Below are 16,561 nucleotides of genomic sequence, written 5' to 3' on the forward strand. Positions count from 1 at the left end.
TAAATTTCATGATGTTCCTTTACAAAACGCTTGGCAAATCTACAGTCTATGTTAAATTAGTAGCATCTCAATGGCCAAGCACTATTCTAGAGTAGAACAAAACAAAATCATAGCTAATAAAAACAAAGATATATAGTTTCCCATGCATTCTATTACTCTTTTTGTGTGTGTGTGTGTGGTATTCATTGTTATGTGTCTCAAAGCATCCAAAGCCTAACCTCATTTGTTCTGTCTGACTTAGATGATTCTTTAGTATAACATAATAATAATACTTTGTTTAATTGTTAAATTAGAGGATCCTGCACGTAAGACCAGTGTGCAGGTCAGGGGTTGAAATTATACACGGGATAATTCCACTAAAAGTTCATCGAGTTCAGCGCACACCGTGTACCCAATCTCACCAATGCACTACTGAGCAGAACATGTTAAGAAGTGTTTTCGTGAGTTGAAAACATCACAAATCCAGCCCTCATGGACATGCATGCTGGATGCTTCCTAAAAGCATGATGGGGCAGGACTTGGTTCTATACATCGGGTTTTGATTGGATTTCAAAATGTGAACAAATTCAAAAAGTGGAGGCAGATGAACGCAATCTTAAAGGAGCAGGGTTTAAATGGACAAAATGACAGAAAAACAACCACATACATCACCAGAAAGAAGTCTGTCATTTTCACTGGAAGGTCTAGTTGCATCATTTTCACACATAAGTCGCTTGGGTATATTTTTAGCAATAGCCAAAAAAACAATGTATGGGTCAAAATGATTGATTTTTCTTTTATGCCAAAAATCAAGATATTAAGTAAAGATCATGTTCCATTAAGATATTTTGTAAATTTCGTAAAGGCGATTTTCTCAGTATTTAGATTTTTTTTGCACCCTCAGATTTTCAAATAGTTGTATCTCGGCCAAATATTGTCCGATCCTAACATACCCATCCATCAATTATTATCAAAAAAAGCTTATTTATTCAGCTTTCGGGTGATATATAAATCTCTATTTCAAAAAATGTACCCTTATGACTGGTTTTGTGGTCCAGGATCACATATAGATATAGATATATATATAGATTTATGAATGTAAGATAGATATGGTGAATTTTTATTTCACGCAAACTTTAAATGCAGTTGTATTTGGATGAAATTCTGCATATGTAAATTATACGGAAAAAAGTTATGAATAATAAAAAGCTCCATAAGTTCCATATATGGTTATTTCAAAAAGACGAGGAGGCTGGAAAAGTGAACTTTCTTTTCACAAGTTCTGACAAACATACGCTTTTATAAATCTGAAGCCATTTAATTATACTCAAAATCTGCTGTTTGCATGGATTCTTGTGTGTATAAAATCTATGCAAAGTTTTATACACAAAACCACAGAAATGTGTATTCAGACAGTAAATTGGATCAATTTTGATTTCATGTTAACTCTTTAATGAAGAAACAAAATCAAAGAAGCCAAATCAGATGAGATTCAATGCAAGCTGATGGTTTTTTAGTCAAAGCGTACGTTTGATGCCTCCATTTGGAAAATGGCTCACTGCACCAGTTGTGTGTGTGTGTGTGTGTGTGAGAGCATCCATCTCCTCACCAATACCAATCCCTCCCCTCTCTGCTTGCGTCTGCGCTGTATGTCTCCCTCTCTGAGTCAGACAAAAACAAACAGAGCTCTCTGATCTCTGCATACGCACACACAATGCACATATTCCAGTCATACACCAACACCACACACGCACCGTCTCTCAGACGTGCATTTGGCACACAAAAACCAGACTTACATTTGAGCACGTACACATAAACAAACGCACACATATAAAAAGCATGCCTCTGGCACACACTCACGGTTGGTTTCCTGTCAGCCTCCTCACATGAATGCACAGACATTAGCATGCGTGTCTCTAAAAATGGAAATTAAAAAAAGAGGCTCAAACTCTGAGGAAAAAGTAGTGGAGCACACCAGCACGCATACATACAGGATCATCCAGGCATTCAGTGCCCTCCCCTTCCCACAAATTCTTTCACTTTTCTGTCACAGACTGGCTGTGTAAGACTCCCAGGCAGGAACTTCCACTCTTTAAGGCAGTGCTGAACAATCCAGTTCAGATTTCTGTGCAAATATCTCATGCTCATCCTATCGTAACTATGATTAAGACTTGGTGCAGTCTCTTAGGATCGTACCACGTGGATGAGAGGTAAAAGTCTGGCCCAGTGCAGTGTACTGACAGACTTAAGCTGCCATCTTTTTAAAAAAACTTGCCTTTTTTGTTCTTTTTTTCACCCCTATGAAATGTCTAACTAAAAGGGTTTAAAATTTGTATTTTTGTTTTAAATTGATAGTTCACCCAAAACAGTATTTCATGTTTTTATGATTATAGTATAATAATATATCTTTATTTAATTATGTATTATATATTTTGAGCAATATCTTTTTCTTTTTTTTTTGGTCCATACAATAGAATACATTCTTCAAAACATCAAACTCGTTTGATACCAACATCTTCAAAATATCTTCTTTTGTGTTTCACAAAATAAAGAAAGTCATACAGGTTTGGATGGAATGGATGGGTGAGTAGATGATGACAATTTTCATTTTTGGGTGAATTATCCTTTTAAAAGAAGAGGTTAAAAAAATTTAAACATTTTAAAGGGGTGGTTGATTGCAATTTCACTTTTTTTAATGTTAGTAAGTGTGTAATGTTGCTGTTTGATCATAAACAATATCTGCTAAGTTACGAAGCTGAAAGTTCAATGCAAACGGAGATATCGTCTTTTAAAATTCTGGCAGTTTAATGCCTACAAAAACGGCTGGTAGGGACTACAACAAGTTACTTACCGGGTTCGTGACATCACAAACCCAGATAAACCCCGCCCTCGGGAAAAGGCAGCAAAGGGGTCGAGGCCATGCTGCGCTGCTTTAGAGAAGAGGAAGAGAAAACTAGAGGTGCACGTAAAAATCTATTCATATATGAATCGTGATTCCGTCTTCTAACAATTCTAATGGATTCACAAGTTTCAAAATCAATGTTCTAAAGCAGCAGTTCTTAATACTGTCCCTCGCGTTCCCCTACTCTGCACACGCTCTGCATCTCTCTCGCTCTCATTCAGCAAGTGATAGTGCTTACCCACTAAGTACTGACAGACTTAAGCTGCCATCTTTTTAAAAAAACTTGCCTTTTTTGTTCTTTTTTTCACCCCTATGAAATGTCTAACTAAAAGGGTTTAAAATTTGTATTTTTGTTTTAAATTGATAGTTCACCCAAAACAGTATTTCATGTTTTTATGATTATAGTATAATAATATATCTTTATTTAATTATGTATTATATATTTTGAGCAATATCTTTTTCTTTTTTTTTTGGTCCATACAATAGAATACATTCTTCAAAACATCAAACTCGCTTGATACCAACATCTTCAAAATATCTTCTTTTGTGTTTCACAAAATAAAGAAAGTCATACAGGTTTGGATGGAATGGATGGGTGAGTAGATGATGACAATTTTCATTTTTGGTTGAATTATCCTTTTAAAAGAAGAGGTTAAAAAAATTTAAACATTTTAAAGGGGTGGTTGATTGCAATTTCACTTTTTTTAATGTTAGTTAGTGTGTAATGTTGCTGTTTGAGCATAAACAATATCTGCTAAGTTACGAAGCTGAAAGTTCAATGCAAACGGAGATATCGTCTTTTAAAATTCTGGCAGTTTAATGCCTACAAAAACGGCTGGTAGGGACTACAACAAGTTACTTACCGGGGTCGTGACATCACAAACCCAGATAAACCCCGCCCTCGGGAAAAGGCAGCAAAGGGGTCGAGGCCATGCTGCGCTGCTTTAGAGAAGAGGAAGAGAAAACTAGAGGTGCACGTAAAAATCTATTCATATATGAATCGTGATTCCGTCTTCTAACAATTCTAATGGATTCACGAGTTTCAAAATCAATGTTCTAAAGCAGCAGTTCTTAATACTGTCCCTCGCGTTCCCCTACTCTGCACACGCTCTGCATCTCTCTCGCTCTCATTCAGCAAGTGATAGTGCTTACCCACTAACTTCCACAGCTCCAGCAATTAACCGTTACAATTATACACTTATTTTCACATAGCTATGAGAAGCCTTAAACATGGACCCGCGTACAGTTGCCGTTCTGTATTAAAGCTTTAATCAGGATATTAAAAGCTAACATAAGCAGTAGCATTTACAAATAACAGCATATCTAAAAGTATGAGACAACAACAAACAAAAAACATAGGCCTACCATTAAAAGCCGTGCTTGCACAGGTTCTGCACGATCCTCTTCAATAATATCCTCTGCTTCTCAATCGGGCTCAAACTGATATTATATTATCAGATATTAACGACGATATTAAGGAGGCCGTTGTTTACAATACAACCAGAGCACATGCCGTTGAGGAGAGGGGCGGGATGTTTAGACGCGCACTAGACGTGGTTTAGCCAATCACAACACACTGGGCTAGCTAACCAATCAGAGCCCATCGCCTATTTCTGAGGGAGGGGCTTCATAAAAGCAGAAAATTGATCAGCGCATTTCTCAGAGAAGGGACAGAGCAGTGTGGAATAAAGGTAACAAATAATGTGAAATTATGTGAAAAAATAATGCGTTTTTTAAAAAACGAAGCATTAACACATGTTAGACTGCACCCCATAAACACAATCAAGCCTAGAATAAAACCACTGAACCACCCCTTTAAAATGCACAAATAACAAGGTTGTGTGTAAATAATTTAGTTTTTAGGTTAAAACTTATTTTACTCTTTTGGACTGAGATTATCTTGTCCAATCATAGCCTTTCTTCAGCCATAATCAAAAATTCAAACAATACAGTCCACATTTCATGACATAAGTGTGCTTAAAACACCTGAAGATGCAGGTCATGCTTTGGAAATCTAATTTGAACACATCCTTAAATATTTTAAGAGTGCAACTACACTTTAAATGGCATGGTCACTTTCATCTCCAAACCTGTGGTTACAACAGCTCTTCATTAGCATTACAGACTTCAAGAACTACTCTTTCTAAAACCCGAAAGCCATCAAGAGACAATTAAAAATGGACTTTTCAAATCCGCATAAAAAAAAAAAAAAACAGCTTCCACTCTCAGAGTGGTCTTTAGTAGTTTAGAACCACCATAGCTAGGGCACTGATGCCTGTTCAGTGCCAATCTCTAATACTGCACTCATCAGAGCATTTAGTGCATCTCTGTCAGAGGCGCTGAGGCGTAGTATGTCAGAATGCATCACGCGGCAGCATGCACCACGCTTGTGCGATCGGTGCATGAAGCAGTCAACTGTGAGATACAGCACATCAAATACTACAGCCTCCATACACACTCATTTACACAACACACAGATGCCAGTCCTACGTCATGTGTTGTGCAAAACTACTAAGAACAGAAAGACAAATTTAAAAGGCCTTAATGATTTTTAAATTTGTGGGAGTGTTTTGGGATTTGCTTTGGAGATATTTGACAGTAAAAACTCGTGACGATTTGATTAAAATAAACCAAAGTAACAATATCAAGCCTTGGTAATATACCAAAATAAAATGATTAAAATAATGCAAAAACATGTGGACAACAATTCACTATTCGTTGATCAAAAGGTGAGAATCTTGCACAGACTCTCTCTATCAAAACTCAACAGTAGTTTCAGATAAACAGATTGCCTCTTACAAATTCATTACATTCATAAATGACACATTGCCTCTCTTGGGATACTTGGCAAGACAAAAAGTTGAATAGCTGGCAAAAAGAAAAAAAAATTACAAATGTTGTTCAGATAAAAAGAAAATGTAATTTAAAAGAAAAAAAGTAAAGGTGTCTCAGGGTGCAGAAAGAGGAAATGGGGTCCAGAAAGCAGGTACACAGCCACTAAATATTAACAGATGAATACAATCTTATGTCCAGCAACATTAACTTTCTGGATTCTCCAAAAAGATATTCAGAATCATGACAGTGTTTTCAGACTGGATAGGAGCTTCCAGACACCATTTCCACTTCCGCTCATCCCAAATATACCTATAGTACCCTCCTCTTCGGGAATGTGTTTCTGCAGTTTGACAAGGAGGGCCTCAAGGAAATAAAATCTACAAGGAAATAAAAAGTACCAGTTTCTGAAGTGAGATTCAACAACATAAAGTCTTCATAAAGATACACTTCACTGCTCCCAAATGACATCAACGCCCAAGGTGAGACTGGGATGCAATGGAGGAGTGGAAGAGGAATGAATAGCTGAACTATGGTAGTGTTACTCACTAAAACAAGCTGTTACCCTCCCCGCTCACACCTTGCAGGGCATCTGCAGATGACTGGCCAGATTCAGAGGCTGTACCACCTTCTAGGGATCCTGTTTCAAAAGCATGCTCCACAGCCAAGCCATCAGACTCCAATTTGGAAGCGTCCGGAAGAAAGTTGGCATAAGCGTCACTTTCTGCCATCAGGATCTTCAGTTTCGGAATCCAGCTCTTGCGTACTACGCGGCGTGCATTAGTGCACATGTCTGCAGCGATCGCGTTCATTTCGCTCTCTTTGAAACTAGGAGCAAAATTCTGGCAGTAAACTAGAGATAAAGAGAACAAAAAAAGAAGTTAGTTTAGTTTATCATGCACTTTTTACACATAGCTATTTTGAATGATGCTTGAAAACTTAAAGTAGATAAAACTGCTTTTACCACAACTTACACTTAACAGCATGGAGAATCCGACTGTCGAGTGGCTTGCGGTTGGGGTCATTTGTGGAGGACCGAATGCCTGTCCCACAGCTGTTTGCAAGGGTGCTTCTACAGGAAAAATAAAGAAGGATGATACACTTTAAAAGAAACACATACAAATCTGGCCTGTAATTTCCAAGAGCAACTGGGATTCAAAACCAAGAAAACTGTTCAGCAAACCAAGTTTTTTGTGGACTGTTTTGTGGTCTTAAAAAAAGTAACTTTTTAAAACCCTAAAATAATCGGTCGATTTTCCATTAATAACTTAATTTTACATTTTTACTTTTAAAGAGCTAGTTCACTCAAAAAATGAACATTTTGGAATCATTTAGTCACCCTCATATCATTCCAAACCTGTATGACAATTAACTTTCACTGTATGGAAAAGAGCAACTTTGACATTATGCTAAATATCTCCATTGTGGCAAAAGGAAGTCATAAGGGTGGGTAAATCATGACAATTTTTTGTGTGTGTGTGAACAATTCCTTTAAATACTAATTACAGTTTATTTTTTTTCCTGCTGAATAAAGGTCAAAAACTTCACTCACCGGTCAAAAAAGGCAGCAAGGAGCCGCCTGAGCAACACTTTGTGGCGTGTGCCTGCACTAACGTGGCAGTTCATCAGCTGAGCACGTGAAATAAAAACACTGGTGCCTGTTACTAGCTCCAGTTTCTCAGCAGGGTCACCTTCTTCATAGAGTTTAGAATGACAGCGGTTTCCGATCTGCGCAATGAGCTCAGTGGGAAGAGAGGCCAGATCTTGCCTCACTCGAACTCCTCTTCCCCTTGATTCAACTGTGAGGTGGTCTGGTAGTGACTCCACTCGTTCGCTGGCTGAACCAGAATTACAAAGGGAGAGAAATATTTTAAAATAAAAAAACATATATTGACCCTAAACGGCCTATAAATCTGCAGATAAATAGCTAAAAAGATAAACAAATATATTTTTAAAAATTACATAAACTAAATACATTTTAAATAAACAAACTTATATATTTTGCTTTGAATTAATTTTTTGGGGGGGAAAGTGAATGGAGGAGCAATGATGAAACAATTATAACCTATTGTTTAAACCTAAGTTTAACCTATTGTTTAGAGTATATAAGTAATTCTGACTTTTCTTAATAACAATAAAACTATATTTTAAAAATATGTTTAAAAAAGGTCTACAAAGCAAAGCAAATGAGCTTTGTTTGGTTTGTTGTCTGTATGATTACTTTTCAATAATCCTATTGATGGAGTTCCTCAGGGCTCGATACTTGGCCCAATTTATTTCCCACAATTTTACAACATAGTAAAGTCTCTTATCACAATGTGGTGTTCAGAAGTGTCAGTTAATAAATTTACTTGATAAGTATCAGCAACCTATCAATGAAATTAATTTTAGTTCAACTATTCTTACCTGTTGCCCCTACATTCAACATGCTGTACATAGTGTACATATTACAGATCTGTCTGTACTGTTCTTCAGTTGTTTCATCTGTGATTTCCTCTTCTTCATCATCATCGTGGTAAGAGATTGGCGAGTCACTGGTGTACATGCTGGGGGTGCCTGGGCTGGTGCCTTCTGGCATGTTACTGCTGTTGTTGTTATTGTTGTTGTTGTTGCTATTACCGCTTCCACCCAATAAGGCTGCACTTTGAGGCGGTGCCCCTCCCGTGCCCCGTGCCACTTCCTGTGAATAGCGGGCTGCTTTCCTCATACCTCCCCCTCCTCCTGATCCTCCACCTCCTTCACGGCTACCTCCCTCCCAAAGACGCTTAGCAACTGGAGTGCAAACCACTGAATATGATGATGCTTCTTGTTGGGACTGCTGGGCTTGAGGTTGCTGCTCTGTCTTCACCCTTGACACCAAAGGAAGGGGCGTTAGGCAGGAAGCAGGTCGAGCCGTTGCAACCGCACACCCTCCTACTGTACCACTCCCAGTTTGAGTAACGGGGCTCTGGGGTTCTGAGGGTGGTGTTTCTTCTGTGTGAAGACCCTGTGAGTCACAACTTGGTGAGCTGACCTTTAGGAAGAACTCTGTGCCTTTTTCCATAATCTGCTGAATCTGCAGGAATCCTGCTGTGTACATTAAGAGAAACTGATCGCCCAAGTTCATGCTAAGTCGGCCAGTGTAACAGAAGGAAAGGATCTGCTGGAAGCTCTGAGGCTGGACCGCTGGTGGTAACTCCACGACAGAGCTCTTACTTCCAGAGTTGAACAAATCTCGAAAGTAGGAGCTGCTGGCAGCCAGCACTGCCCGGTGGGCTTTAAATGCGTGACCCTTCACCACCACTGACACATCACAGTACAGTCCCTGAAGTCTCTGCTCATTAAGACACTCCAAGACATTGTTGCCAAAGTTGGGAATCGCCATCTGCAGCATCTGAGCCATATCGTAAAGCCCAGTACTACAGAGTCTGTGGAAAAAGAAAACACAAAACACTCTGGTATAATAATTTAGAATTTTTCACCTTAGTTCTAGAGTTCTTATAATAATGACAAATGGGCAGGGCCTGTACAGAATCCACACCTACAGATGGGTGCAAAAATATCTTCAGATTTCCACAAAATTCAACTTGTCATTCAAAATCCTACATAGTCCCACCCATCGGGTGTTTATTTTGCAGAATTCAATCAATTTTCCCACCAAAATTCCAACAGCGAGGAAAATTTGAAAAAATGTGCAGATTCCTTAAATGCTTACCAATGGAATATGAGGACAGGTATATTCATACATTAATAACCATAATTAAACATTGTTTTTAAGAAAACAATGGGCTAAAAATATTAAGTTCCATTTTCAAAATAATCAAAAAAAGTTTCCACAAAATGACTTTATAGGACACAAAAATGGTATGCGTAGATACACATCTACCGTTCAAAAGTATGGGTTTGGTTAGATTTTTTAGTGTTTTTAGTGTTACGTCTCTAATGTTCATCAAGACTGTATTGATTTGACTGAAAATACAGTAAAAGCACTAATACTGTTTGTTTAAAATAACTTTTTTATTTTAATATATTTAAAGCATATAATTGATTTCTGTGGTTGCAAAGCTGAATTTTCAGCAGCCATTACTCCACAGTTTTTTTTAAAGATAATTCTTCATATTATCTATGCTTAAAACATTTGTACATTTTTTCATGATAATTTTATGAATATAAAGTTCAAAAGAACAACAGCATTTATTTGAAATAAAAATATGTAAATTGTAACATTATAAATGCCTTTACAGTCAATTTTGAATATTAGCGCAGAAACATTTCTGTAGTGAAAAAAAGATTCACAAAAATGGTCTTACCTAAATTAACAATGTGACTCTTAAATAAAGCTTTAAAGATTTCTGGAATCACCACACACACACTTGCAGTTTATCATCATCTATTCTTATGAAACCATGGGGACATAGTGGTTCTCGCTGTTCTAACTGTCTAACTCCAAGGTCAGTGCATGCAGTCTCATAAACAACATCCCACGAGTGTCAAGTCCATAACATAGAAACAGAAAATGCATACATTGTCCCCAAGAAATTAGACAATGAACAAAAGCAATACATGTTGATACACATTCTTAATATAACCGAAGATCTATGGGTCATAAACAATTTATAATACTAGTCTATTCTTTTTAGGATCATACAAATACTCTCAAAGGTCAACACGTACTTTCCAACAAACAAAATCCTTTATAGAAGCAAAAGATGAACAGATGGCACACAGGAAGTGGTTCAATAAATATTCTTTAACAGAAAATTAGAGCAGATCCCTGATGCAATGACTATCTAGGGGTCATATATCAGCCAATTAGGACTATGTCATCCTGTATTATGCTATCCAACCTCTGTTTGAGATTTTGAGGTTTCTGGTTGCACTTTATATAAAATCATATCTGTATGTACTCTGTGTGACCAACAACACTCAAACTTAAGTGCAGTTACTTCATACGCATTGTTTACTTGTGTTCAATCCTTCTGCTAATGAGCACTTAACCTGCGTCCTGCTTCACTTTCTATGCTTTCACTATTCCTGTCCCTCCTTTATCTAACTTCTACTTTTCTGAACAATGTTCGAAACTTCGTAATGCCAGCACTTCTCGTGTTATTGCCTCCTTATGATAAATCACTTGTTGTATTCCTCATTTCTAAGTCGCTTTGGACAAAAGTGTCAGCTAAATCATTAAATGTATAATGCAATATAGATTAACTCAAAACTTGTATAAATGTACCTCACAAAATGTTTTAACAATTCTTAACAACCAAAAGTTCTGTGTTCATCATCACAGGATCTTTTTATAGAGTAATAAGACAAAGCTACTGAAAAGTACCTTACAGTTTAATCAAAAATCCCCACTAAAGGTGTTCTGAGTAATTTCACTCTTCACAACTTCTTGCTTTGTGTCTTTGTACAAAGGTCGGTCAGGAGGTTAAAGCAAGCAGATCAAAGATTCGTCTGGCAGAGCAGCAAGGTTTTGCTCAGTTACAAAACCTCTACTTGTTTTCAAAGAAACATCCGTTTATACAATTATACTCCTTTTAACCTATAGGCCTATAATACCATTTTATGAGATAGATAGATAGATAGATAGATAGATAGATAGAATATTTTTTATTTTATAAAATTATATTTTAACTCAAAAGGTTACAATGGATTTATTTAAATTGTATTCATTTGACCTATTTTCTCATATATATATATATATATATATATAAAAATAACTCTAATAACTAGTAGCCACCACTTCCACTTAAAAATGTACATGTCAGAAAGATACTTATGCTGTTTAAAGAAAATGTAATATGAATATGAATTTATTATCAGCACTAACAGTAACTGCAGTAAATATGCCATTTTGGAAATAATTAGTTTTCGGATTGCACACTCGTAGTTTAAAGTGTTAAAGCTAGTCCTTTAGCCAATAGCAATCACATTTAAGAAACATATAAAAAAATATTATAAACTTGGTCTAAAATAATATTAATAATTTCTAAATCACACGAGGTCCCGAGATAATACTTATCCCGTGCGAATAGGGCTTTAGAATAAACTAGTATTTTCGATTGTCTATAATGTGATTTCAGCTTCAGGATGCAGCTAAAACGCCGTTTAATTCACTTTAATTCCGACTGTTTGCTTTGTATCACTCGCACAGCACTATTTCAGAATGGCATAATAACAACAGTTTTCATTTAAAAACATTAAGGTAATAAATGAACAATAGTTTGCAATCTCACCGTTAAAGTCGGGCGCCGGTGTTTCTGTGATGTGTGCGGCCGCGGCAGGGCTGCGGTACCCGGTGAGTGTGTGCGCCCGCACCGCTGCCCAGCTGGACACGAGCTCCGGGTTGGCACGGGCCCCGGGGGGCAGAAAAATGAGAAATAATTCCCCAATTGCCTGGTTTCCAAACTTGATGCGGCGACCAAAGAGCTAAAAGCTGCTCAGCCCTCAAATATTCCTGTCACCAAAATAGTCAGATAGATGAATTATTGAGGAGCGCACATCCGTTTCTCTCGCCCCCTCGGTGCCAATGTAATGATATGCAATGTCGGGCTGAGCTAGAGTCCTGCACATACCATGATATCTATAACCAAAACGTTTCGCCCAGCAACATCCATATGCATGCATTGTTATAATATCGTTCTAGAGCCGCATACTTGCAAATCGCATGCAAATTAAGAAGTAGTCATTTGTATGCACGCGGCGCAATCATTGGATTTCACATCAAATATTCTGTGGTTAAATTCTACTCCATTTTGGAGGAAGAGGAAGGGGGTCTCGACACCATCTTTTCCCGACATCAACAGGTCATCCCGGGACTGGGGGCGAGTCAGGCTGATCCGCGAGACAAGACACCATTTACTACTTGACGTCTAAAGCAATGCACATTAATGTCCTCCTCTAGTATAAATCCTCAAATCGTCCAGAAACACGTGCTAACAATGCAAGCGATGTTATGCATGGCTAAAAAGTTGGAAAATATAGATGGACGCATTGATGCAACATAAATCAAGCTCTCGGCAGCAAGTCATTGAAGTGGTTAAAGTTTTGCAAACCCCTCCCCCCTCCCCCCATCTAAAGCAATCGCACACCTTCACAAAACAATACCCCCAAATCTTTCTCAATTGCCCCGTGCCACAACAATAACTAAATGCGACCCCCTTGTTCAACCCACGTGGTTGCCCCCTGACCCCATTTGAAGTGGCGCTAACCGCTCGTGCATGCGTTAAAATACTCACCCCTCGCTTGCGATCTGCTGGAAAGTGTTTCAATGGAGGAATCCGACTATTTCTCTCTACGGGCAGCCATTCACCGTGAACGCACAGGCAAGACGCCCGAGCACAGAATTATCGAGGGGTGTATCATTCTGTCACCCGGTTTAGAGCACAGAGTCACCGATCACACAGACCGAATTAAAGAAAGCTGTCTGAACGCCGATGCGTACGAGTCGCGCCGCGCGCTCTCCGTTGAGTCAGTGGCAGTGCGCGAGGCGGCCGTGGTTGAGCGTGCGGCAGTGCGGGCAAAGTGAGCTGTGTGGAGCGTCTAGACTCAGGTGAAGCCCTAGAGGGGTCTGGGTGCTACGCGCACAGCATGCCAACTCAACTCTGCATGGCGCACTGGAGAAGTTGTTGCACTAAACGCCTCCAAAATATGTCCATCACGTCGCTCTAATGGGGTCAAATTTTATGGCGCATAGTGTTTATAGAGCGTGACTAGATTAGATTATTAGATCGAATGTGCCATTTATACAGAAGGAGCATCTGTAGAGGTATGTATACCACGACAATAATGCTGCACAGAGAAGGCATACTTTACGTAGGAAACGTATTTATGGAATTTATGTTAAATATTAAATATCAAATTATGAATATAGAAATTTAAATTAAGAAAATAGTTAAATATACAATCTGTCTTGACAACTGCAAAGTTTAAGGCTGCATCAGAGATCAAAGAACAGTTATAATATTGTGGTCTACTACTACAAACTTATTTCCCAACTCAGAATTTGTATTTAATTTTATTTATATTAACCACTTTACAGTGTTGATAATAATAATGACAATTCAATTAAAAAGACTGTGAATGACAAAAATATAATACCCGATTTAGAGAAATTAGCAGTGTTGGGGAAAGTTACTTTTAAAAGTAATGCATTACAATATTGCGTTACTCCGTTAAAAAAGTAACTAATTACGTTACTTAGTTACTTTTTATGGAAAGTAATGCGTTACGTTACTTTTGAAATCTGGACAGGGCTTGCTTGTTTGTTTTTAAAATAAAAAAAAGTTCTATTTTTGGCAAATATAAAAGCCTTTTCACACCAAAAGTGAAATTGATAAGCCTCAGGCTGAAGGGAAAGTAAATGTACAGTAGAATGCAGAAGAAGAAATTTCAGCAATACACACTTCAGCAATAAAAAAGACACAAATGTTTGTCTAGAATAATTTTTGCTTATTAGTACGGTTGAACTGGATCATCGAAGGTCAGAAGCAAAGACATTGCTTTATAGAATGGGATTAAATACATAAAGGATATTTGTGATGTTTAACATTTAATTATTGCAGGTTTGCGTCATATTCTGAGTTGCATTATTTTTATCCATTTTGAGGAATACTGAATCTGTTTTTTTTTTATATGTGAGATGAATTAATGCATATTCATATTTATTTTAGAACTACAATAACATCTGATTTCTCTCAACGTGGGGACAGGAGAGCTGTCAGTCAATAAATTGGGAGAAAAAAGTAACTTGTACTTATTTGAAAAAGTAACTCAGATATTCTCTTGTAAATTAAAAAGTAATGCGTTACTTTACTAGTTACTTGAAAAAAGTAATCTGATTACGTTACTCGCGTTACTTGTAATGCGTTACCCCCAACACTGGAAATTAGTATGTTTATTAAATGGTAAATTTACACTTGTTTTACTTCATTGTGTATTTACTGGTCACTAATTACTGGCATTCAATTTCAAACGTTTTTTTTTTAATACAATGTTACAAAAGCATAAACAAGCACACAGACTAAAAAAAAACAAGAGTCCGTAACGTCAACAATAATAAAAATAGCAATATAAAATAAAATGATAATATTATGTGTTATGATATGCTGACACTGTTTACTTTTACGTTTAGCATATTTCCAAAACGACTTTTAAAAGAGGAAAAGTTATTCCAATATTCAGTATTGCTGTGAGCCTCTTTAATTATTATTATTTATAAAGAAAGAGAGAAACCTCCACTGAAAGAACCTTTCTAAATTACCCTCCTTTACAGTTGCGCATGCGCAGTGCCTGGCGTCTCTGTCAGGGTTTTAGTGCTACAAGGCTTCCGTAGTTGACATACGGCATGAGCTACACGTGAATTTTCACTGAAAACATTAAGCTAACAGTTGACAGGACTCTGCGCTAGCGTACGTTTTGCGAGCTGATTTGTTTTTGTTCGTGAATGTTTTGCTATGGCTTAACTAAAGCATCTTTTAGGAAGGATAATCAGCGGTAAGTTGGTAGGCGAGATACATTTTAATGCTAGCCTGGCTAGTTACATTGTGTATGTGAAGTTGACATTTATCTTAAATTTAGAATTAGGTCATATAGTTTTTATGAGTCGTCAAAAAAATCAGATGGACATTTTAATGTTATATACATGAACAGTGTCTAAAGGTGTGGGAACCCTTGTATTTGTTTTTTGTTTTTAAATTGATATCTCATGTAAGAGATTGTAAGCGCTTCTTAACTAAAATCAGTTTTGTGTTGACAGGTCACAAGGCTGTCTTTTGGTAGATGTTAGCAAGAAATATACTTCAGGCATCCGTTGGGTGTCCTGGTTTGTCTTTAGCATTTCCTAAGAAGAGAATATCCTTCCTTCAGACCCTTACTACAGGACACAGTGTCTTTAAAACATTCAGGATGGACGGCAAGAAAGAACCTGAAGAATCCCAGGACACCACCAGTGCAGGTGCAGACAGTGCTACCACAGCAGTACCAATGGAAGACACAAATCCCTCCAGCTCTACAGAAAGCGGTCAGACCTGGTCTACAGAACCTGGGCTTTTACCAGGGGAGACCGTTGTCAGGGAGGGAAAGGCTGCCATTTTATTCCCAAGTGCTAATGAGGTGTTCTACAACCCTGTGCAGGAGTTCAACCGAGATTTAACGTGAGTACGCCATCCAGTGTGACGTCTCGTGATGATTTGTTTTCTAATCTTGCCATTAAACTTCCCATATACCTTCTTTGATCAGATGTGCGGTGATCACGGAGTTTGCCAGGGAGCAGCTGGCTCAGAGGGGTGTCCGGATCCTGGTCCCGGGTGAGAAAGATCGAGTTGTGGTTCGACTCTCTGAGGAGAACGGAACGGAGGACCAGGAAGCATCAGAACAGCCTGAAAAAGAGCAGCAAAATGAAGAAGAGGGTGACAAGAAAGAGTACATCACTGCATCTGTAGGGGAAAGATGTGAGGTCTGTGTGTGGGCCAATTACTAGTGTTTGAATCATTATGTATATTCTATTATAGTATTTGTTAATATTTTGAATTAGCTTTATTTTCGCTTTAGATTTTAATTTTAGTTTTAGTAATTTTGTAATGTATTCTTGTCATGTGTATTAGATAGTTTTTAATTAGTTTGTTTGTTATTATTTATTTCAGTTTTAGTTTTAGTAATTGTAGTACTTAAACTTTCTTTTAATGGCCATGGCAGCATTTCTAATTTTTGTGTACGTTTTTGTAAGTTTTTCATTGTATATTTTATTTCAGTTTTATTTCTTACAATTTTTTTTTAATGTGAATTAGTTCTCAGTATGTATAAATAAACCTACAGGTATGTGTGTGTGTGTGTGTGTGTGTGTATATGTATATGTATATATATATA

The 16,561-nt window shown here is 37.5% G+C and overlaps 2 protein-coding genes across 6 annotated transcripts in view; one reads left to right on the forward strand and one right to left on the reverse strand.

The window, feature by feature from the left end:
- Positions 1 to 1,130: 1,130 nt before the first annotated feature.
- nacc1b (nucleus accumbens associated 1, BEN and BTB (POZ) domain containing b) lies at positions 1,131 to 13,011 on the reverse strand. Of its 3 annotated transcripts, none has more exons than XM_016239136.1 (7): positions 12,934 to 13,011; positions 11,932 to 12,152; positions 8,120 to 9,120; positions 7,266 to 7,551; positions 6,688 to 6,785; positions 6,263 to 6,566; positions 1,131 to 1,895 (listed from the first exon to the last, which is right to left on the reverse strand). In XM_016239136.1, coding segments are annotated over exons 3-7 (1,665 nt in total). In that variant the 5' UTR covers positions 9,096 to 9,120; positions 11,932 to 12,152; positions 12,934 to 13,011; the 3' UTR covers positions 1,131 to 1,894. The 3 variants fall into 3 exon arrangements, with proteins under 3 accessions (XP_016094622.1, XP_016094614.1, XP_016094631.1); XM_016239128.1 differs by lacking the exon at positions 1,131 to 1,895 and adding an exon at positions 4,731 to 6,093; XM_016239145.1 differs by lacking the exons at positions 1,131 to 1,895; positions 11,932 to 12,152 and having other exon boundaries at positions 4,731 to 6,566; positions 12,934 to 13,008.
- A 77-nt stretch (positions 13,012 to 13,088) lies between these two features.
- Positions 13,089 to 16,561, forward strand: part of trmt1 (tRNA methyltransferase 1) — a 9,592-nt gene continuing 6,119 nt past the window's right edge. The window contains exons 1-3 of one of the 3 annotated variants that reach the window (XM_016239115.1): positions 13,089 to 13,463; positions 15,563 to 15,849; positions 15,935 to 16,151. In XM_016239115.1, coding sequence (XP_016094601.1) covers positions 15,602 to 15,849; positions 15,935 to 16,151 — 465 coding nt within the window. In that variant the 5' untranslated portion in view covers positions 13,089 to 13,463; positions 15,563 to 15,601. Of the gene's footprint in view, positions 13,464 to 14,995; positions 15,191 to 15,452; positions 15,850 to 15,934; positions 16,152 to 16,561 lie in introns of those variants that run through there. The other 2 variants (XM_016239095.1, XM_016239105.1) reach the window with 2 other exon arrangements.

Source organism: Sinocyclocheilus grahami, unplaced genomic scaffold (assembly GCF_001515645.1).
Source record: "Sinocyclocheilus grahami isolate Dianchi unplaced genomic scaffold, SAMN03320097.WGS_v1.1 scaffold20.1, whole genome shotgun sequence".
NCBI lineage: Eukaryota > Metazoa > Chordata > Actinopteri > Cypriniformes > Cyprinidae > Sinocyclocheilus > Sinocyclocheilus grahami.

Bases quoted from the DNA above. Each gene is read 5' to 3' on its own strand.
- nacc1b (XM_016239136.1), bottom strand. From the start codon at position 9,095: ATGGCTCAGATGCTGCAGATGGCGATTCCCAACTTTGGCAACAATGTC. The intron at 7,552-8,119 runs GTAAGAATAGTT...ATTCTGGTTCAG, and splicing joins GTTGAATGTAGGGGCAACAG to CCAGCGAACGAGTGGAGTCA. The intron at 6,786-7,265 runs GTGAGTGAAGTT...TTTTTCCTGTAG, and splicing joins CTTGCTGCCTTTTTTGACCG to AAGCACCCTTGCAAACAGCT.